The 20,301-nt window shown below is 33.6% G+C and overlaps 1 protein-coding gene across 1 annotated transcript in view; it reads right to left on the bottom strand.

The window, feature by feature from the left end:
• Positions 1–20,301, bottom strand: part of KIF6 (kinesin family member 6) — a gene marked incomplete at both ends in the record, with an annotated part of 157,951 nt that overhangs the window by 60,419 nt on the left and 77,231 nt on the right. The window contains one exon of the mRNA XM_080615857.1: positions 18,628–18,756. Coding sequence (XP_080471983.1) covers positions 18,628–18,756 — 129 coding nt within the window. The remainder of the gene's footprint in view (positions 1–18,627; positions 18,757–20,301) is intronic.

Genomic DNA, 20,301 nt, shown 5'->3' with positions numbered 1-20,301 from the left:
AAAAAATGGGAAAGACATAAACCAAGGTTACTCGTCATACCCCTGCAGTGTTGAGCTGTAAAACAAAGTCTTTGGAAAGTTAAAAGCCTCAAAGGAAAACCAGAATATTCAGACTCAATAAACTAAATAATACATCAATATAATTTAATTTCTCTGGCTCTGGAGTTTGCTTATTTATTGCAGGTGAGGAAGACAGTAAAATGAACAGTTCCTTGGGATTGTGAGCATGTTTATTGTGGTACTGAACATTGACCTAGGCAGGTCAGACTGCACTCTGCAAGTCAAAATTTCTACTGTGCAAACCCTTGAGTTGATTTGTACACAGGCCATCTACCTAGGCATCATTTTATCCGCTTAAAATTAATTGGCAAGACAAACTATTCTATATATGCTGAAATAATTTGTAAACAAAAGAGAAATCACTGCTAAGTTAAACATCGTAACTGCCTAACAGCAAAGAACAAACTTGTACTGGAGTGTGTCAGACACAAATCAAAGACAAGTACCATCTCTATGGCAATGTATGTTGCTAGAGGATATGTGATATTGCTTTAAGATTAAAATAAAAGAACAAAAATGAAATGTTGCATACAATGCCAACTTGTAAAAGCCAATTCATATAAAAGTCGACTGACATGCTTCCAAGAAGAAAAACCTAACCAAACACTTACAAGAACTCAACTAGGAATATTTTTTTTTTTAACATTAATTAATATTCCTCTGTAGGAGTAGTAAGGCAAATATTGAACTGTAGTTCTAAACCAAAAGTTAAATTAAATATAAACTTAATTCAAAACAAGATGAAATTGGGTATTTTAAGATCGTCCAAAGTGTAGAACAACAAAACTCCAAATGGGATATGATATATGAATTCCATTATGTTGACTTTCCTCAGTTTCATTATTTTTACGAAATCTCAGTTAAAAATACAGGTAAGAAAAATATTTTTCATATTAACCCAGCAGTAGGTTTTCAGCAGCTATACTTTTGCAACAAAAGCCACTTGACCTTTAATGTCTAATGATAGTCAGAAATGCAAATTGAGACTTCCCTACTGATATGTGGCAAGTCTGATACCAGATTGAACCTCAGAAGATCTAAATCTGAAAGGACTGAAACTATTGAAATCTCTTTCCCTCATTTTCCTCTTCTGGAAAATCAGTACACTACTTTGTCTACCTGTCAAACTTTGCAAATCACAATGTTAATGAGAATAAAAGAAAGCTGCTAATAGCAAATGAATATACCATCATCACCTTCCCCCAATACAGTACATATTTTCCTAGGATGTGTTAGACCCAGTTAAGAGGATCATTTTGGTCTGCTTCTGTTTCTGTTTAGTTATGGGTTCTAATAATTTCTCATATTACATGGCATGGACTTAAGATCCTGTAGAATATCTGTGCTAGCATGAAAAATTTACAGTGTACCTACTGTTAAGTTACCTAGTTAAGCTTTAAAACTTTTCTTTAAAGAACCAGTGGACATCAGATTTTTCAAATTTAAAGTGGGAGCAGAGGAGCTGAGGGTGCAGCTTGAGGCTACTTAGCATGAAGATAGTATTTGCAGATATCAGCAGTGAGGAATGAAGTAGTGTATGTATTTATATAAACAAGTTTTTCTGCATATTCTGATACTAATATTATTGCAGAAATATTTTACATTTCGCGTATGACAGCTTGTATGTCTCAAGAAGAAAAACCAATTCAGCTGCTATTTGCAACCATTTACTTCTTTAAAGCTGCCTTTTAGATCATATTTGATTGTATAATATATACACACATTGAAAGTCCTTAATTAGTAGGCACAGAGAGCCTGAAATGAAGCATGGTAGGCTTGGCAGAAGGTCAGGGGGTGGATACAAAGGAAAATATGAAGTCAAACCCGCAAGATGTTTAGGAGACCCACCCAACAGTGCTGCCACTTCTAAATAAATAAGAATCATTTTTGCTTATGCCAGAATCACAAATTTCAGATAACTTCTCATAAACCAGGACATATATCTTCTACTGCATTGTGCAGTTTACATTGAACACTGGATATTAGAAATAGTCTGTCCATTTTCCTCTCTTTGTAGGAGTCTAAATCTGTTCCCTTCAAGAGTTGATGAATTCTTAAAAATTTCACTAAATATAAAAAAAGGCCAATACATTAGGCACTTGAGTCACCTATCAACTTTAAAATAGACTACTGTGCTTAAGATGAAGATCTCAATTAAGACTGAATAATTGAAAATTAAATGTATCTGTTTTGACATCTTTTATACATCTGCCGTGTTGCAGTAGCAACATCTGCAGCTTCTGGTTTAGACCTGAAAAAGCACTTTTACATTCAAAAACTTGTCTCCCTTTTTCAACTAGACCAAAATGTTCTAAAGAAAGATAGAATACTCTCAACAAAATCGGACTCATTTACATGTTCTATGTTGATTTGAATGATAGATATAGTATTTAAATTCTCCTTGTCCATAGAGCTAAGTTTTAGAAAAATTACTCTGAATGATGGGATAAAAGAATATTTTAAGAGCTTTACCAAATTACAACCTACATCAACAGAATCATGACAGCTTGGACCAAACGCAAGTGAATTTTTTTAGGGACATCTGTAGAGATCTGCATATATTTTTGGTGCATGAAAAATTGTCTCCACTACCAATCTTCCCGGTAACATCATAAACCACGAAAGAGGCATATTTCATTTTCAGAGCAGTTTAGGAGAGGGAAAAAGGACTTGTTATAAACATCAATCTGGTTTTGGAAACTCACTACACTTTTAATTTCATATTACATTTTGTCTTTATTCTTTATTAAGATACTGAGGTTTTCTGAAGTAGAAGTCCGTATGCACTACATCTTAGGTAGACAAGGAAAAATATCTGTAATAGGTGCATCATCAAATAAGTTCAGGCTACAAATTACAGGAGTTCAGGAGCTGCTGTTTTGGTTTGGTTTGTTGGGGTTTTTTTTCCCCCAGCAGGAAATCCAGAACCAACAGAATGGGGTATGCTGAGGTAGCCAGTTGAGAGAAGAAACCATGAGATACACTCCATGGTAAGCTATCTCTTCTTACCAACCAACAACCTAGAACTTTTAAAATTTGCTATTTATTTACATTCAAGATGAGTGAGCTTTACCAATCCTGTTGCTTTTTCCTTTTGGCAGCTGAACATTGGCAATTAAGAAATGAGTGGAACATCTTTGTAAAAGAAGGAACTGATTCTTGCTCTGTTGAAGCTTTATTGGAGTTTGCCTCTGAGAATGAGTATGGTAGCCTGTTGTGTACTGTTGTCCAGATTTTAAAAAGTAATTAGGCATGTTATTCCTCAGCAACAACTACAATAAATTTCAAGGACTCTGCTACTGAAGAAGCACTTTTTCCCTCCCTGAACAAGTCATGTAATTGTTATATTACAGACAGTAACACCTCTTTCTCATGTCATTGCTGATGTTTTAAATAACAGTGGTCGAAGCAGTCAATGTATATTTACTGTACTCTAAATATACACACAAAATTGAGCCTTCAGGAGTTTTAACTAAACTTCTCAGAACTGAGAACTTCTAGACATGTGATAAGCTCCAGAAGTTCAGCACAGTCAAAATGGGAGTCCTGTACACATACAGCAGTTTAGAGAATAGTTGCCTGACTTTGCTCAGATGCCTGCATGCACCTACCCTAAGTTATTGACTTCTCTGTGGAATTAAGCATATTATGCCCTTTGTGTTACAGAAAGGGTGCATTTTAGTAAGCGTTTTACTAAGCTTAATAAGTTGGTAGTGCATGTAGAAAGAGAATTATTATTACCAATACCTTTTATATATATATATATATTTAATTTTTACCTGTAATGGTTTTCAAATAGGAGCCAAAGTAGAAAAGGAGATAACAATAGAACCTGGACTTATACATAAAAATAAATTGGCTAACTTCTTTCTTGAATTTTCACTTCAGCTTTTCAAAACTTTGTCAAATTGTTCTTACAAAACTTTACCTACCGTTAGCTAAGACTTCATCTCATTATTCTGCACTTTCCTCAGCTGATAAAGGCTTTTTTACTTCTTTTTAAAACTCTTTTGACCATATATATTTTATCTTGAATGAAAAAACCCCCCAATTATCTTGAAGGACTGAATTGTAAAGGAAACACAAAAAAGGCAACACCATAAAAAATAAGAAAAAAGATTCTTAATGCTACAAGCAATTTTTTTTTTTTACACCAGTTTTTCCTTTAGAATCAGTGTTAACATAATCTAGAAGAATGAGGAGGTTTTAACAAAATTACATCTTTAATAAAAAATCATGCATGTATATTGAATGGAAATACTGCTTTTATAACCAAAAATGTAACTGACAACAACTCTGTGACAACTAGGCCTTGCAAGATTATTTTTCTTTCTAGTTATAAATTAATATGATATTAATTATTGTTACTGAATATCTACTTTCATGCTTCTAAGTTCCTGTTGTGACAACAGTGTTCCTATCATCTGATAGGATGATATCCCTCTTTCTTTACTTTAGGTATGATGGTACTTTCTCTCTGGCAATTTCACAACAGGGATTAAAAATTACCATTGTAAAGCCACAGGATAACTGCAGAAGGTTAACTGTGTTAAATATATCTCAATGCTTTTTAAGAAGGAACTACTATTTAATGATAAGGAGCTTTTATGTATTGAGCTTAGAGATAAAAGAACTATGAGCATTCTAAAATTACTGGACAATAATTTCCCAAGAGTGCAGGTGAAATCCCACAATGGGTATAGGGCCACTGAAATGATTAAGATACCTTGTTTGAGGGCTGGTCCACTGCAGAGAATGAATTTAACTGTCTTATCAAAGGGAGAATGAATATGCAGAGACAGCCAAGACCTCATAATTGCTGCTAAGCTGACCAAAACGTCTGTTTTATTCACATTATTTTCTGTCCTTAGAGAAAACATTAGAAAATAATCACATCAGGGTTTACAAATATCATTGTGAAACAAAAGTGTACATACTAACTCCAAATTTAATCCCAGACACTTCACCATGGTACAATTAATTTAAGTTTTTGATGAAGTTTTCATCTTAAATTGTCCCTAGAGGCAGGAAGTGCCTTCTATCCTGTAGTTACGGGTTGATGTAACCTATTCCATAAACGATAGATCCTGCTGCCATAACAACAAATATCTACATTCAGCAAAATAATTATTCCTTGTATTTATGTGCAGCAACCATTCCCCATGAAATAAAAGCCAGAGAGCAATTTGATATTGCAGTGTGGTAAAATAAAGCCTAGGATTTGGAAACATCTATTTGCTTATAATAATTCACAGAATGTTTGTTTTTCAGAAGCCTATCAGTGCATCTGTAGCAATTTCTTGACCATTACTCATTTTGTCTTACTGGAGGATGACTATAGAAACACATTTTTTAAATTCCATGAGCTTGCGAAAGATTATAGTGGTTGCAGATCACTTACTATTAGATGAATATCTACACTACACAATTAAACATTTTTTGTCATCCTCAACACTGATGATAAAAAGTAAATTAATTTAGAAGCTAAATTCCTGATCCTGAACATGCAGTGCCATCTTTTCTCCCCCAAGTATGGTCACAGACATCAGAGACACAGCTGACATATATGTATGAATAAGCATGGAGATGCAAAATCTTTCTCCCTTCTGACAAGGAAAAGTAAAAAACAAAAAAATCTCTACTATTAGAAGGCAACTTTCATTATTCAAAATACAAATTATTTTTATAAAACATGCATACAACTGCACAATAACATGCAACACATTTCACATTACTTGAAAATGTTCTCTACAGAGTCCACTCCTACAGTTTTACTGTCAGCTTTACTTATTCTGAGTATAGTCTGGACAGTACATAAAAAGAGAAAACTGTAATTATTCTTAAGATGCCTAATACATCTATTGTATTAAATAGAGAATAATAAAAGTAGTCAAGTAATCTGTTCTGCATTTTACTTATTGTCTTTCATTTCTGTGGTTCAAAAAACACTCAGTTTAACCAAAACTGATAACACTCATTAATATCATTATAAAGCCACAATGATATTTAATGACAAAAGTGATATTAATGACAAAAATTACTATTTTTCTCATTAATGTGATATTAATGACAAAAGTGATTGCCCACAGAGGCAAGACTCCCCTGTTGTCTCTCTGACTCATCATATGACAGAGGTTTTCTAGTGAAAGTTCAGTGGTCTCTGTAGCTATATTATGGAATTTGAGTTAAAAAAAAATGATGTAACGAAAAGTACTTGAGTGAAAATCCATTTCATATTTGCACAAGTCCCACTGTGAAAAGCTATTTTTTTTCAATTCCTTTTTAAGAAAAATTTGTAACCAACTGCACTATATAATTACTATACAGTAAAGGATCAAAAGATAACTTTTGCACCAATAACCTCTGTAGCTCTAAATCTACTTATGTCAAGACACAGAATTAAGAGTGTTTTTGCCCCTTGCAATCTGTTGAAATAAGTGGCCATACTAGAAAAATAGCATAATTCTTCCTGAATGCCAAGTACATGTCTATTTGATGGCTTTAAACTACTTGTTTTGCTTAAGATCAAAATGGGACAATATATTATGGAAATTCCTTGTCATACAAGCTTACTTCAATATTAAATGTGCTATATATTAGAGCCATGAACTTCAGGCTTCAGTTAATTAAATAAACCTGCTGAAAATCAAAAGGATGTCTGCCTGGAATTCTGACTTTTTCTGCTGGGATTCCCCTATGTAAAGTTGTTTTAACACTCCTGACACAAAACTGAGACATTCTTCTGTTTCCAAACAGCTGCCATTGTTCAAACTGATGTCACTGTCTCTCTGTACACTTCAAGATTAAAGTAAATTTCTGCAATATTTAGAATTATTTCTCTCCAGCACTAAAGCTGGATATACATAGCACAAATATGGGTGATCAAAATGTGGACGTATTGCAGAAGAAAGGATTCATAATAAAAAATACATTCATTTTTAACTCAGAATCAGCAGCTATACTAAGTTGTTTCATATATTGTCTGTATATTAGTACCCAATTAAATCTATTATTAAAAGGTATGTTCTGGTTTCCCCATTATTAGTGAGCTTCATAGCACTTTTCTCTCTAAGCTTCAGGATTTTGCAATATAATTTATAAGAAAACAGTAAATTTTTCAAGATTGCTATCTGATGCATCACAGTATGGCTCCTTGTTACTACATTTTTCAATGTACTGTTTTCCCTATTAGCAATTCTCAAATAGCCCCTCATTTGCAATAACCCTTTAAAAAAAAGCATTTCATACAAAACAGCTTTTGAACTACTGCTTTTCAAGCATCTGAAAAAGATCTTGTTGAAAGATCTTGTCATCTGAAAAAGATGAGTTGACCCTAAGATTAAGAGCACAGGCTGTGATTATATTATAGACAAGAGCATAAAAAATAGCAGCTGAACTAGCAGAGTATGTTTAATGTTACAACAACTCATGTCTCCTTTTTAACTGAAAATTATACCTGACAACATTTATTCTCTTTCAATTTTGGGGGTTTTTAATTATTTCTATAACCTGTGTGGTCATACAACACATTCTCCTGTATCTCACCTACTTTACGTCTGCCTAGCCAAGAAACACTAAATGCTCTCTTGTTTTCTTCTGACATAAAAAGGACCACTGAAAAATGGACCCTAGTAAAGATAATAGTTTCAGTTATTAATGCACAGTTATGCTCAACAGAATCTTAATTTTATTATATACAGAAACCATAAATTTGAAAAAAAAAATACATTATTGTGACTATATGTAGAAAAAGTGGAGCTTGATGTTTTGGGCAAACTTCTTATCAGAGGCTTTTAGGGGTGATCTCTCCTCTACCGCTTAACATCCCTCTTTGCACTTTATTTTCTAAAGTCCATATTTTGCAAAAAAGCAGATTCCAGGAAATGAAGTTACTTGTTTGGATACAACTGCCAAATCCACTTCCTGTATGCGCTTGGCAGAAATGCTTGGGTAAAAAAAGCCTTATGAAATTTTTCAATCCAACCAAGACGGGCATTCCATTCAGCCACACAGAAACTCAATTTAGACACAGAACTGTATGCCTGTGTTATATATTTGACTACTTAAAGTATTATACTCCAGTAATAATACATTCAATTTTACATTTGTCAGAAAAAATAGCATCAAACAGCTTCCAAACAACTAACACATTGACTACTTCATGACCTGATATTCCATTTTTAGTATTTTGCTATTTTTCCTCTCTTCTGCCTGTACTGCCTAGCACATGATTGCACTGTAAAGAGTAACTTCTGAAAAGCCTGCAAGAAGACCATTGATTGAACATGGAATAACATAGCTACTGTTATATTTGGCATTGATAATGTTTACTCCTCACTCAGTAGAAGATAGAAAAGGAAAAATTTATGAGAAAGCATCTACAGTGTACACATGGGCTGCTGTAACAGAAATACATAATATTCATCAGATGAACTGAACAGGCTGTCAATGACTGAATTATATTTTTTTGGACTTTGTTTCACTAGGCCTTGCCCTGCACAGTCTCTATTATGACAAGTTTCCATCTCCAACTGTAACAGCACAATTTTTATAAACCAAGTGATTAAAAGTATATATAAAGGAAAAAGTAATCTGCTATTAATCTGGTTGGTTTTACTCCAGATGAACCTCTTTATCTTTAAAGGTAAAAAACTTGCCTAAAGTATCACAGTTAGATAAGCAGCATTTTAAAATTTTTACTCTTCTTCCTACAGCCCTCTTAATTTAATGAAGCTCCATTAAACCTAAACCATGCCCCAGTTCAGGCCCCTGTCTTTGAGCCTTCAGTTCTTTTAGGGGGTAACAGATAAATAAATGAAGACAAGCATTCACTTACCATGTACTTTTTTTGCTTTATTACAAATGTAATTTCAAAACACATATTACCATACTTTCTCTCTAGCCATTTTTTCATTTAACAATTTTCTTGGGTTCACTTTTCATTCTCTAGCATCTTGCTTCACTCCAGCCTACAGTCTCTCCCCAGCTCCATTAGGAATACATCCTAAGCCATAAGTCTCTTTGTCTTTTTCCTCCCTAGTTATTAAAAATAACTCAGATCCATTCCTGCCTTTTTAACACTTCCAAATCAATTTTCTCCTTCCATAGCTTAGATAGTCAACTGTGAGGCACAAAAACTATCGTAATATCAATTGCTACCACTGTCTATTCCTACTAGTTTCCTGGCAGCCACAGTATGTCCACAAGGAAGACACAAAGTAATATTCAGAAACACATTTGCCAGTTGCAACCAGCACATGGTTTCTTAATGTACTCCACCAAACAGATCAGATTCCTGACATTTGAATAAAAGAAGCCCAGAAACAGTATGAGAGAGAAAATAAAAGGCCTATAATCTTTTCCCTTATTCATTTTTTGAGTCCTCCCCTCTACTGCTTTAGACATTATCATAGGAATTTAAAACCCAACAAGTTTATTTACTCAAAAGACCAAAACAACACCCAATTCACCCAAGATTTTTTTAAACCTAAATATAAATTCAATGATTTAATATTAAAAACCCCAGTTAACAAGTTCATTCATAGGAATTCAGAAACATATATGTCCTCTAATAGTTGGCACCCTTCAATCTATTCCTCCCTTCTAAATTCAGACAAAAGCAGACTTGGAACAGTTTGGAAAGCTAGTACTAGAAAGCTCTGGGGCACCTCATGAGAAAGGCAACAGAGAAGATACTTATGAAACAATGGCCTGGCCAGAAGTCTTTCCTTTTACAGTAGATGCAACTTCTAACTTTCAGAAAATAAAAAGTGATTGGCCATGTACACAGATAGAATTATGACAGCAACTAAAACCTAGAAGAACTACTAAATTGTTTGCTTTAATACTTTAGCTAAACAATATTTATAGACACCAACAAGAAAATAAACTGAGCCACAAGTTACTAAGCACCAGTCTGCTTTGGGGCTTTAGACATTCCTATGAAGTAACCGATTCAGGTTATTTCCAGCATTTTTATGCCCAGAAGGGGGTGCTGTCTGTTTTGGCAGTGGCACAGGAACGTGTGTATCCTTACAACATTAATGTTCAGGCACTTTTCTGATGTACTGCTATGATTTCCCCCCAGGAATACAAACCTCGCAGGAAAAATATTTGGAAATTCTTAAGAAAAAAAAAAAAATATAAAGAAGTTACACAAGCTGTCAAGGCAATTTAAATATAAAGGCCTCGAATGAGATCTCCTGAAAATCTGCAGTATACATGACAAAATCCATCAATCAGCATAATGAAAAACCGTGAATAACATCTTAGGGTACTTCTTTTACTCCCTGTCCTCTGGAAGCAAATATATCATAAACAGGGAATGGAAAATACATTTACTTTTATTCTTGGGGAAAACAGATACACAGACCAATAATATCTAGTTTGGTTTTATATTGAAATATGCTGAGACTAGTCTCTGAAGACAGTACCTGTTTCTGTTAGGAACATGATGTGAAAAGGCATTTTTTAGATTAAATACACAAACAAAAGCAAAACAGAGCTCTAGACTATTCTATTATTTAGCAGAATTAGCAGTATCTACACAGAAATATCTAAAGATTAAACTAATAGAAAGACCTTCTAATCTTTTGTATTTTGTATGCATGCATACATAATGTGCATGTATTGGCTTTATTAAAAGGCACCGCAGTCTCTTGGGACTGATGTTCATGGTAATAACAACATGGAAGTTTTACAGATGCATTTGCCAAACCTGACAGTCAATCTGTAAAGGAATTCAATCACTCTTCAAGTACGCAGAAACTTTCAGAAGCATATTTTACCTCTAAAATATTAAGAGCTGAGGAGCTTCAGTCACAAAAAACATCTTTAAGGAGTTAGTCTGAAGTATCCAATAGCATTTTTAGACAGCCAAAATATGGCTAATGAATCAGGAAGCCAAGAAGATTTGAAATAGTAGAGAACTTCCAGGGAACACTAGGTTACATTTCAGCAGACTAATCTGGATAAGAGAACAGTAAACTAGCATAAAAATACTGGAAAATATCCCCATCTAAACCGACTCAAGAGGAGGGCAGTAAAAACTGCCAAAAGCATCTTTAACAAGCTTCCAAACATACGTTCCACATCAGAAGAGATTCCCAGCTGAGAAGTGGAAAGAAAGACATGATGGGCATCTTAGAAAAACCAGAAATCTTTTGTAAAACTAAATAAATGTGGAGAAAGAAAAAGCTGTTGATGGTCATATAAGCAATACATGGTTTTACATAACAGCATTCTCAACATATAAGATAATTAAATTTCAACATCTCTGAAAAATTAATGAAAATACTGTAATAAACCACTCCTCACTCTCATTAAATCCTTACAACTTTGAAAATCTGCCTTTGATGTTGCAAATGGAGACTTAGCTCCAAAAAGCAAAATCTGGGCTTCATTGCCTAAAAATAACTCTTCATATGTATAAACAGTTAGGATGACAAAAATCATAACACACAGGGCTTTATCATGGAATACCAATTGCAAGAGCTCGCTTAACTGTTAATCTTACAACATGTATTTATATTTCTTGGTAACAAAGAATAGTCATCTGTTGTTGCTTACATAGATGTTTCTACAGAGCCTTAAACTTCTTAATGCTTTCATTTCTAATGCATTCACTAATCTCAGTGAGTTCAGTTCAAAGTCTGCACTCAAGAAAACTCACAGTGGACACACTGTGAATTTTGACAAAATAAAGCTCTTGGAAGCAGTACACACAGAAAAACAGATTTTGAAAAAAACCAACCAATCAAACAAACAAAAAAAGCAAAACCCAGAAATTAGTCAAGTCTCTTATAAATTCAGAGTTAGTCTTCTTGGTATTTACTGCAATCAATGTACTTTTAAAGAGAGTTACTTTGTTCTAGCAACTACTTTGAATTTTAGTTTTTAGTTTTTGTTGATTTCACAGTGTTAAAAATGGAAATAAAACTGATCTTTAAGACAAAGTTAACAAAACATTAAAAGCACATGGCAAATTAAAAAATTGCCACAATTACACGCTACAAAACATGTGTCTGAAGATGAATATGCCCTCATATTTATGACATAAATTGGAGCCGTAGCAATACATGTTTATCTGGTGGCTTGAGATACCAGAAAATAACTTTGTTAAACTTACCAGAAGCAAAGTCCTATAAAATTGTTCAAAAGCACATGCTGACTGTTAACATTTACTGAATTTATTTTGAAGGCTTTTTAAAATGTCTAAAACTTAAGCAGTGAACTCTGATACTTCCTGCTTGGTCCTTAAGCTTAGCAATAACGAAAAATTTATTGTAGCAAATAATCAGTTTACCTTATAGAAGACATTTAATACTTAAGAAATTAGCAAAACAACACATCTTATTTTAAATATTAGTTAAAAAAGTCTAACAGTAGCAATGACATATTCACTATGCTTTACTAAGAACTGGTGGAAGTTCAGCTGAAAAGAAAATTGAATTTATACTTTTTCCTGGACCTGTAACAGAAAATATAGCACATACTTTCATTTCTGACTGATGAGAAAGATGAAGAGTAAGTCTGAACAACACCCTAAATGAACCAGCGAGCTGTTTCGCTGACCAAATAGTAATAAAATGGGTAGATCTGTTAGCTGACAGAAGACCTGCCATGAGCACAGTGCCAAGAGACTGTCCCCCAATATCCCAAAGCACTATGGGACACAGAAAATACTCCAAGAAACATAAAAGTTTGCTAAGCACTTAATTTTTCTGAAGAAGTTGAGACCTGCCTTTTTCTGAACTGCAGGATATAGGTTCTGGTGGAAAACCTCAGTCAGTTCTTTCCATCAGGGAGCTTTCTGTGGGTTTTCCAACAATAGAAGGAAGCTTTCCTCCCAGCTTATTACATAAATATATAAAATAGCCAAGATAAATATTTTTTGAGAATTCTTACTTCAAGATGAAAATACTTAGCTTTCAGAATTGAGCAGTTGGTGTGTTATCATCACTACTTTCCCACTATTCATGATCACATTGGTTTATAGAAATCATCTCTCTCACCTTTCATTTTAAAGTCAGCTTATCAGTCCTTTCAGTAGGATTGCTCTTTTTTGTACATGCTTGCATAAAGCCTAGCAAAAAGTGATTTTAAACCTTGAATGGGATACATAGCAGCTATGTTCTTCAACAAATTCTCAAAAACTCACGACTTCCTAATAAAAGATAAAGAAAATGGCTAAAAATTGGCAAAACATGATTCTAATAAAACCTTTTGTGAGAGCAGAATAATCCCTCTTAAATCCATCAGCATATACAACTATTTGAAGCTCTTACTAAAATTTATTGGTTTTTTTGAATGTCACAATATTCACGTTGTTTTCTGGTAATCAAACTGTTTATATTTCAGGAAAAAGCCTAATCTGGGAGGAAAAAAGTGGTATGATATGTCTCTTACAGAATTACGCTAGAAGCAAGTAGCAGTCTGAGACCTATTCCAAAATAAGACTTATCTGTACAGAAGTGACATAATATGGTAAAAGTAAAATGCAACAAAATATTTAGCTCTCAAGTGACATATATGATGAAGTCTGATTTTTTCCTTCATTCATACTTTGACGTATCCTGAAACTTGGTAATTTGTAATAATTGACACCATCTCCTGAGAAAGATGTTCTACATTTGAATTTGGACTTCACATGCAATATCTCTACCAGATATGAGTTATGAACTAAAGCTGCAGTAGAGACTTTACAATTAACTAAATTATTGTATTAAAAATAAAATAATTGAAGAATTTGTAAAGATCAGGTTATTATGTCAATAACTTATCTTTGCATTTTCTGGAATGTTCATCTGAAACATAAATTAAATTTGCAGTCAGCGAGTCATGTCTGTTTCAGATTTATGAAAGATATTATGATGTAATAAATAGCAGCTACTGAGTATGTTAGTATTTTGCTCACTCTTACTCATGTAGATATGGGTTTATACTTCAGAGTGTTCTGTGATGAAGATAGGTATTGAAAAGTAAGTTCTCTCCTTTTGTGGTGTAATGCTTGGACTAAGATAAAAAGTTCTGGTTGGTTCATTCCAAGCTGTCTTATGCAATCCATAAAACCTGCCCAGTAATAGGAGATGGCATGCCATAATGTCAGCAGCAGGCAGCCTTCCACTGCTTCCAGGCAGCCTACCTACCACTCCCTCTTAAAAAAGTCTTTTGGGACCCAAGAAAAACAAATCCATCAGCACGTAAACTGGCCTAATTTTAGCTGAAGAATTCAATGCTGTGTAACCCAATGCAATCAGCAAAACCTAGGGCATGAGTAGGACACTGCACTTGTGTTTTTCTCTGCTGTAATCATCAAGGAAAGCATCCTAATACAGGCTGTAATATACAATGAAAAAACCACAACATAAAACACAGCAGCCATCCATATGTCCAATTTCAGTCCTTCTTAATAGGTCTTCCACTAGTTTCAAACCTTGTGTTAAAAGTATTTTACTAATGACATAATTTTATATATGATATACATATATATGATATGATATATTTATACATGTAGTTAAACAAGCAATTAAAGACATATCTATTCAGAAAAAAACCTGTTTAATATTAAACCAACTCCTTGTAACTTAGTATTTATTAGTAGTTGGACAATACAATACAATGGGATCCAAAGACCTACTCTGAAATAAAATCTGGAGTGTCGGGCTTTGTTTCTCTTTGTGTTTGGGGAAAATGGTAAAACAAGTTTCACTATACACAGCTAGCAGTTCTATGAGATAATACATATTTTCCTATACAGAGAAACAAAATTTGCTCGACAAAGCTGACTATTCATATAATTCATCTAGTTTTCATGAATTTAGCAGCATAAATTACTTTTTCTGCTTAACTGGGTAACAGATGAGTAAGTCTGGAGATTTTATGACGCAAAAGCATCAGCAAATCTAGCATGAAAGAAACAGCATGAAACTATTTTATTACTGAATGTTGGAACTAGATGATCTTAAGGTCCTTTCCATCCCTAATCTTTCAATAATTCTATGACATGCAAGATCAATCTAGCCTAGTATCCGGTATGGTAAGGGGTAGCAGTGTTATATAATTCTAAAGAATATGTGAAGCACTCGTAAAAATCCATGACAAACTTCTGCAGGATTCCTCCTGATTTTTATTGTGGACTGATATAAAACATGAAGAAAGATTTTTGATATACTCTCTTTCAATAGTCTTGTTTTTCTTTTTTTTTTTTTTTTTTTTCATTTAAAGCAGTATTTTATGCTTCATCCTGACTACTCAGTTTAATCAATAAACAGAGGATTGTGTAGTGCCTTTTGCTAGTCTGATTATGTTAATGACTTCTTAATTCTCTTCCTGAATCACATATCTAAACCAGTGGACAACTTAAGAAAGGATTTCCCCTTTGCAGAAATCAGGATAACTAGGAACTCTTAAGATTTCAATTTCTAATTATTTCAGCATTCTGTTCTTAGGCATAGTTCTGGTTCTTTCACATGTATGCAGCTCATGATATACAACTGCTGTATATTCATTTGTTCCTTCTAACTTCTCTCCTGCTTGCTGTTCACGGTAATTTCTTTCCCCTTCCTGCATGAAATCTCCTCTATAATAACTAATAGGGTCACAATCCCACTAAAGTTTTATAGTACCCAAAGAAAATTACAACCGTGACAACTGGCTGCTAGTTCAATTACTAAGCAATCTTAAAAGATAATTGGCAACCTTTAAAGAGTTAAAAAAATCCCTTGACACTAGCACACTAGCAAAATCTGAGTTTCTACTTGCCAGCTGTCCTGTCTGAATCTCAATGTGAAAATTAGCAGTTAAAAATCCTCACAAAATGCATAACAAACAGTATACAGAAATGTAAGTTATGAGTATGTAGAAGTTATACATGATAACCTAGGATGAGGCATGTTCTCCTTTACTAGCAAAACCACAAGCACTTCCAGAACCTACTGACACCATCAAATATTTTATTTGAACAATTCAATTAGAAAATAGAGAAGACATGCAACTGTGCAACATAAATCTGTCTACAGTTACTGGAAGTTGTTTTATGTGGATCTTGAAACTAATGATTTTCAGGAATATTGTTATTTATTGTCATAAATAACTAGCTCAGATGATGTAAGGAAAGATAACTGCAATGTTTAACAGTTAACCCTTTCCAATTAAGCACTATAAAAACTCTCTTACTTACATAATCCATGCTAGCTGGTCAATATAATTTGCACGGTTTGAGTTGCTGTTTCTATAGATTTAAGCACAAACTTAAATCCTGTGGTAATCCTTATTTGGCTAAAGTGAAACATATCCTTAAAATCTTGTAAAATCAGGTTCTAGGAATGGTTTCAGGTAGTTCTGAAAATTTAGTATGCAGAATACATTTTCCAAAATTTTAACAGTAAATATCACTAATACCTCCAAATTTTTTAAAACTCCCTCTTCTGGAATCTAATTTGAATATTTAAGCTCTTCTTTCAAGGTGCATGATTCAGTATTTATAACTTTTGGGGTTACAATATAAGTATCTGGAATTTCTTTAATAACTACAGATTGAAGAGTGCAAGAATATATTAGAAGAATTACTTATGAGTCTTGACAAGATCTATGGTAACTCCTAGCTCCTGAGAAGAACATTTCATGCTTTTGCAATGGTCTCTATCAAATTGCTTTCCCATTATTTCACAAGCCTCCCCAGCCAGTTGACAATCTGTTTGCTGCAGTAGGCTGTCAAAAACTTATCATGATGAGAAAGATTTTCAAATCCATATAGAAATAGGAAGGTTAAAAAGAAAACCTTAAGTCAGACTATGCATTTGGTGGGTATCAGAGTATTAAAATAACTTATTTGCAAATAACTTATTTTGCTATGTAGGTTGACCATTATGCTTTTCCAGATGGTGTTCTTTCAAGACATTTTGCTTTATTCTTTGATAGAGCAAACAGGATTAATCACGTCTGAAGCATACAAATGTGTTCATGTCTGAGTCCAATAGGAAAGAGAGCTATATCGTAGCCATCAGCAGACAGAGCTAAGAGCTTCGGGCTGCCAAGGAATGCACCAATGTATCTTTGCACTGTCATAGATTTACAATACGAAAGAAAAATAGTAATAACCACTTGAGGGTTTATGGTACTTTGCAGCCGAGGATCTCAAAACAGCAACTTGCCTACAAAGAAAGTGAAATGTTTCATATGGATATAGGGGTTTTTTCTTCATGTGATGTTGATCTGTAATTATAGTTCCCTGGTGGGTTTTTTTTTTTTTTTTGGGGGGGAGTGTGTTGGGTTTTTTTGGTTTTTTCAATCATGATATAGACTGCTTGTCCTAATACTGGCTTTCTTTTTACTGACTTTGACTCTCAGGACTTTTCTCATATTCTTTTTTTTTTTTTTCTGCTCAAGCCCTCTGGCCTTAAAATTAACTATTACTGTATGTTCTTAAATACTTATATAAAGTATAAGTACACAGTGAGACCTTTTCCAACATTTTCTGATGAACTGTCTGCATATGTTTACAAGTATTAAATAGTGAATTTTACTCAAATTTTACTCTTGGCACCATGGAGAATTAAACCAAGAAAACACTACCAACTGATTTGAAAAATATATAACCTCCAGTCTACAAGAACTAAAATATAAATGTTACAGTATGAAGATAAATATTGAAACTTGTTACTTTCAGAACTTTAAGGAATAAAACAAAGAGAAGGAAAAAAATAATGTTATTTATACATTAGGTAGAAAACACTGCCATTTTCAGAGACACATAGGCATGAAAGAGCCTGGACACTCAGTTATATTCTTGCAGAGACAATTGGTCTCCTGAGGTTGGATTTAAGGGATACTGGCAAGGCTGTATGTGTTGTATTATTAACAGTGTTTCCACTGCTTTATGTCTTTCATCTACATATTCCCTGAGGACAACAACATAAGTATTTTAAGAAATACTGTTTTAAAGCATATCATTATAACAGATATATATTACAGAAGATTGTAAGTCCAAATTCTGCCAACACTACTGGACTTGACTTGCAGCTGAATGTCAGGCCATTTTACGGAATGCAGAGATATATGGATACCTTATATAGTCTAAAAATAACTCAAGCAACGTGACCAAAAACTTTAAAAATAAATTAACTAAAAGTGAACCTAAGGAAGGACTTTCACTTTTTATGCTAAGCATTTTGGTTATTGAGGGCTTCATCATTTTCGTATCCATGTGGAACGACATATCTGACCTTGACCCAAAAGTGGTTGAAAAGAGGACTGGAAAGAAGGAAGCTGATTTCCAGCTACCTTCAGAATGAGAAAACCATATAATGTGCAATCAAATCATATAAAAAAAGTCTTATCTCAAAACATACCACCCAGACAGATGTCCATTTAAAAGTCATTCGCTGAACAGGAAGTACATTTCCTTTTTCTTATTAACTAAATCCAATACTTCATCATTGTGGCAAATTCCTCGTGCCAACCATCTGTCCCAAACAATTATTTTTTCAATGAACAGTATTTGATATGCTCACCTATTAAATTTTACAGAATATGGGCTTTAAGAGATAAAAACTTGTTATCAGTTACCTACAGACAAATAGTAATCATCTGCCGATGAAGGCACAGCACATGGCATACCGATAGAGGCAGCATTAAACTGGAAGAGAGCATCTTGTGCTTTCTTTTTTTCTTTTTTTAGCATATTTACCAGAATGTCTGCAAGATATATTAAGGAAATCGTTAAGAACCTCTTTCTTATAAAATAACAATCATTTTGTTTATCCCTAAGCCTTTCATTTAGTTAGCTAGTTAGCTTACCAAGTGGAACAATTCACAGCCTATATGTGAATGTCATACTCTCATCCACCTTAGTTTTTCCAAACAGCAGATTCATTTTTACTAAACTGTAACAAATTCACACATCGACCAGAATTGTTCATCCCATGTCTGATAAAAACATTTACAGACAAACAGGAATTAAAATTTTAGTATCTTATTGCCATTGTGTGAGATTATTATTTTTTTTTTCAATTTATTTTTTCTTTTTTAAACTCTGTGATAAACAGAATTTCCAAACAAAAGAAAAATAACCCTTAACTTACAGATTGATTGGCAAGTGAATCACATCTACAAGCTTTTCACAATAAGGTTTACTAAAATGCAGAACAGGTCTTTAGGAAATTTCTTCCAATAATACTATGTATTTACTGGAAATATATTTGGTATAAATGAATTTTGCCTAATAGTTTATAGAGGGCTTATAATAGAGAATCCTGTGTGCATTCAGCCAAAACCACAGAAGTCCCTGTGATATGTTTTTTGCTATGCTATTCATCTGAATCCTAATTAATCTTCTAAATGAACAACAGAAAAACTAAGTAGTCTTCAGGGACTATTATTAACTGGACTAGGTAGTAACAACAAAACACTTTACAATTCAGTTGCTACAAGAGTTCTTAGGCAAGAAGCACCTCATACCTATTGACTAAACAGCTTCCATGCTTTCCATTACTTCATCACATTAGACGTTATTAATTTTGTAATGATGACGTACAGTCACTTAGGAGCTGCAGACTCTGTAAATCAGTGTTGTGTTCAAAGTCTTAGTTCTTACATTCTTCCTCCATAACTCTAACATGGATTTGCACAAATTTATTGTACTTCTGCAAACAAAGCTGTATATATCTATCAAACGAAAGTGTGCATGATAGAGATGCTTTGGTTTTCTTAAAAAAAGCATTAAAATTGAAGTTTGCTTTATTTTTTTTAAAGGAATGATAACAGAGTATTATAGCTAAGCTTATTTGAAAGTGGATCTTGGAAAATGAGTATCTTATCTTCTGTAGCAGAGCAGAAATAGCAAAGTTTTCCTGCCACCTCAATTCAGACTGGGAGCATGCTACATCCCAGTATAAAATGCCATTCTCCTTTGACATATGAAAATTGATCCAGAATTGCTGAACACAAAGAATGCACCTGAGTTTGTTTTTTACTAATAACTGTGAAAGAATCTGTTACCTATAAACTCAAAACAAAACCAAAACTATTTTTTCAGTTCTCTGCCATAGTCAAGCTTTAGCCACCAAGTAGCCACAAAGCTAGGGACATAGTGATGCTGTAGTCTTCCCACAGTTATGTCAACCTGCTAAAAATAATTCCCACCCATTGTGCAACAGTGCAGTTACTCGTGTTTCCTGTGAGGTAGTGAAATGGACATGTGAGCAGTTTAGTATTTTTATACGCAAAAAACTTCAGCTTTAA

This window comes from Psittacula echo (assembly GCF_963264785.1).
Source record: "Psittacula echo genome assembly, chromosome: 4".
NCBI classification, from domain to species: domain Eukaryota; kingdom Metazoa; phylum Chordata; class Aves; order Psittaciformes; family Psittacidae; genus Psittacula; species Psittacula echo.
The sequence above is the reverse complement of the archived record's forward strand: the minus strand, read 5'-3'. Positions and strand labels throughout refer to the sequence as shown.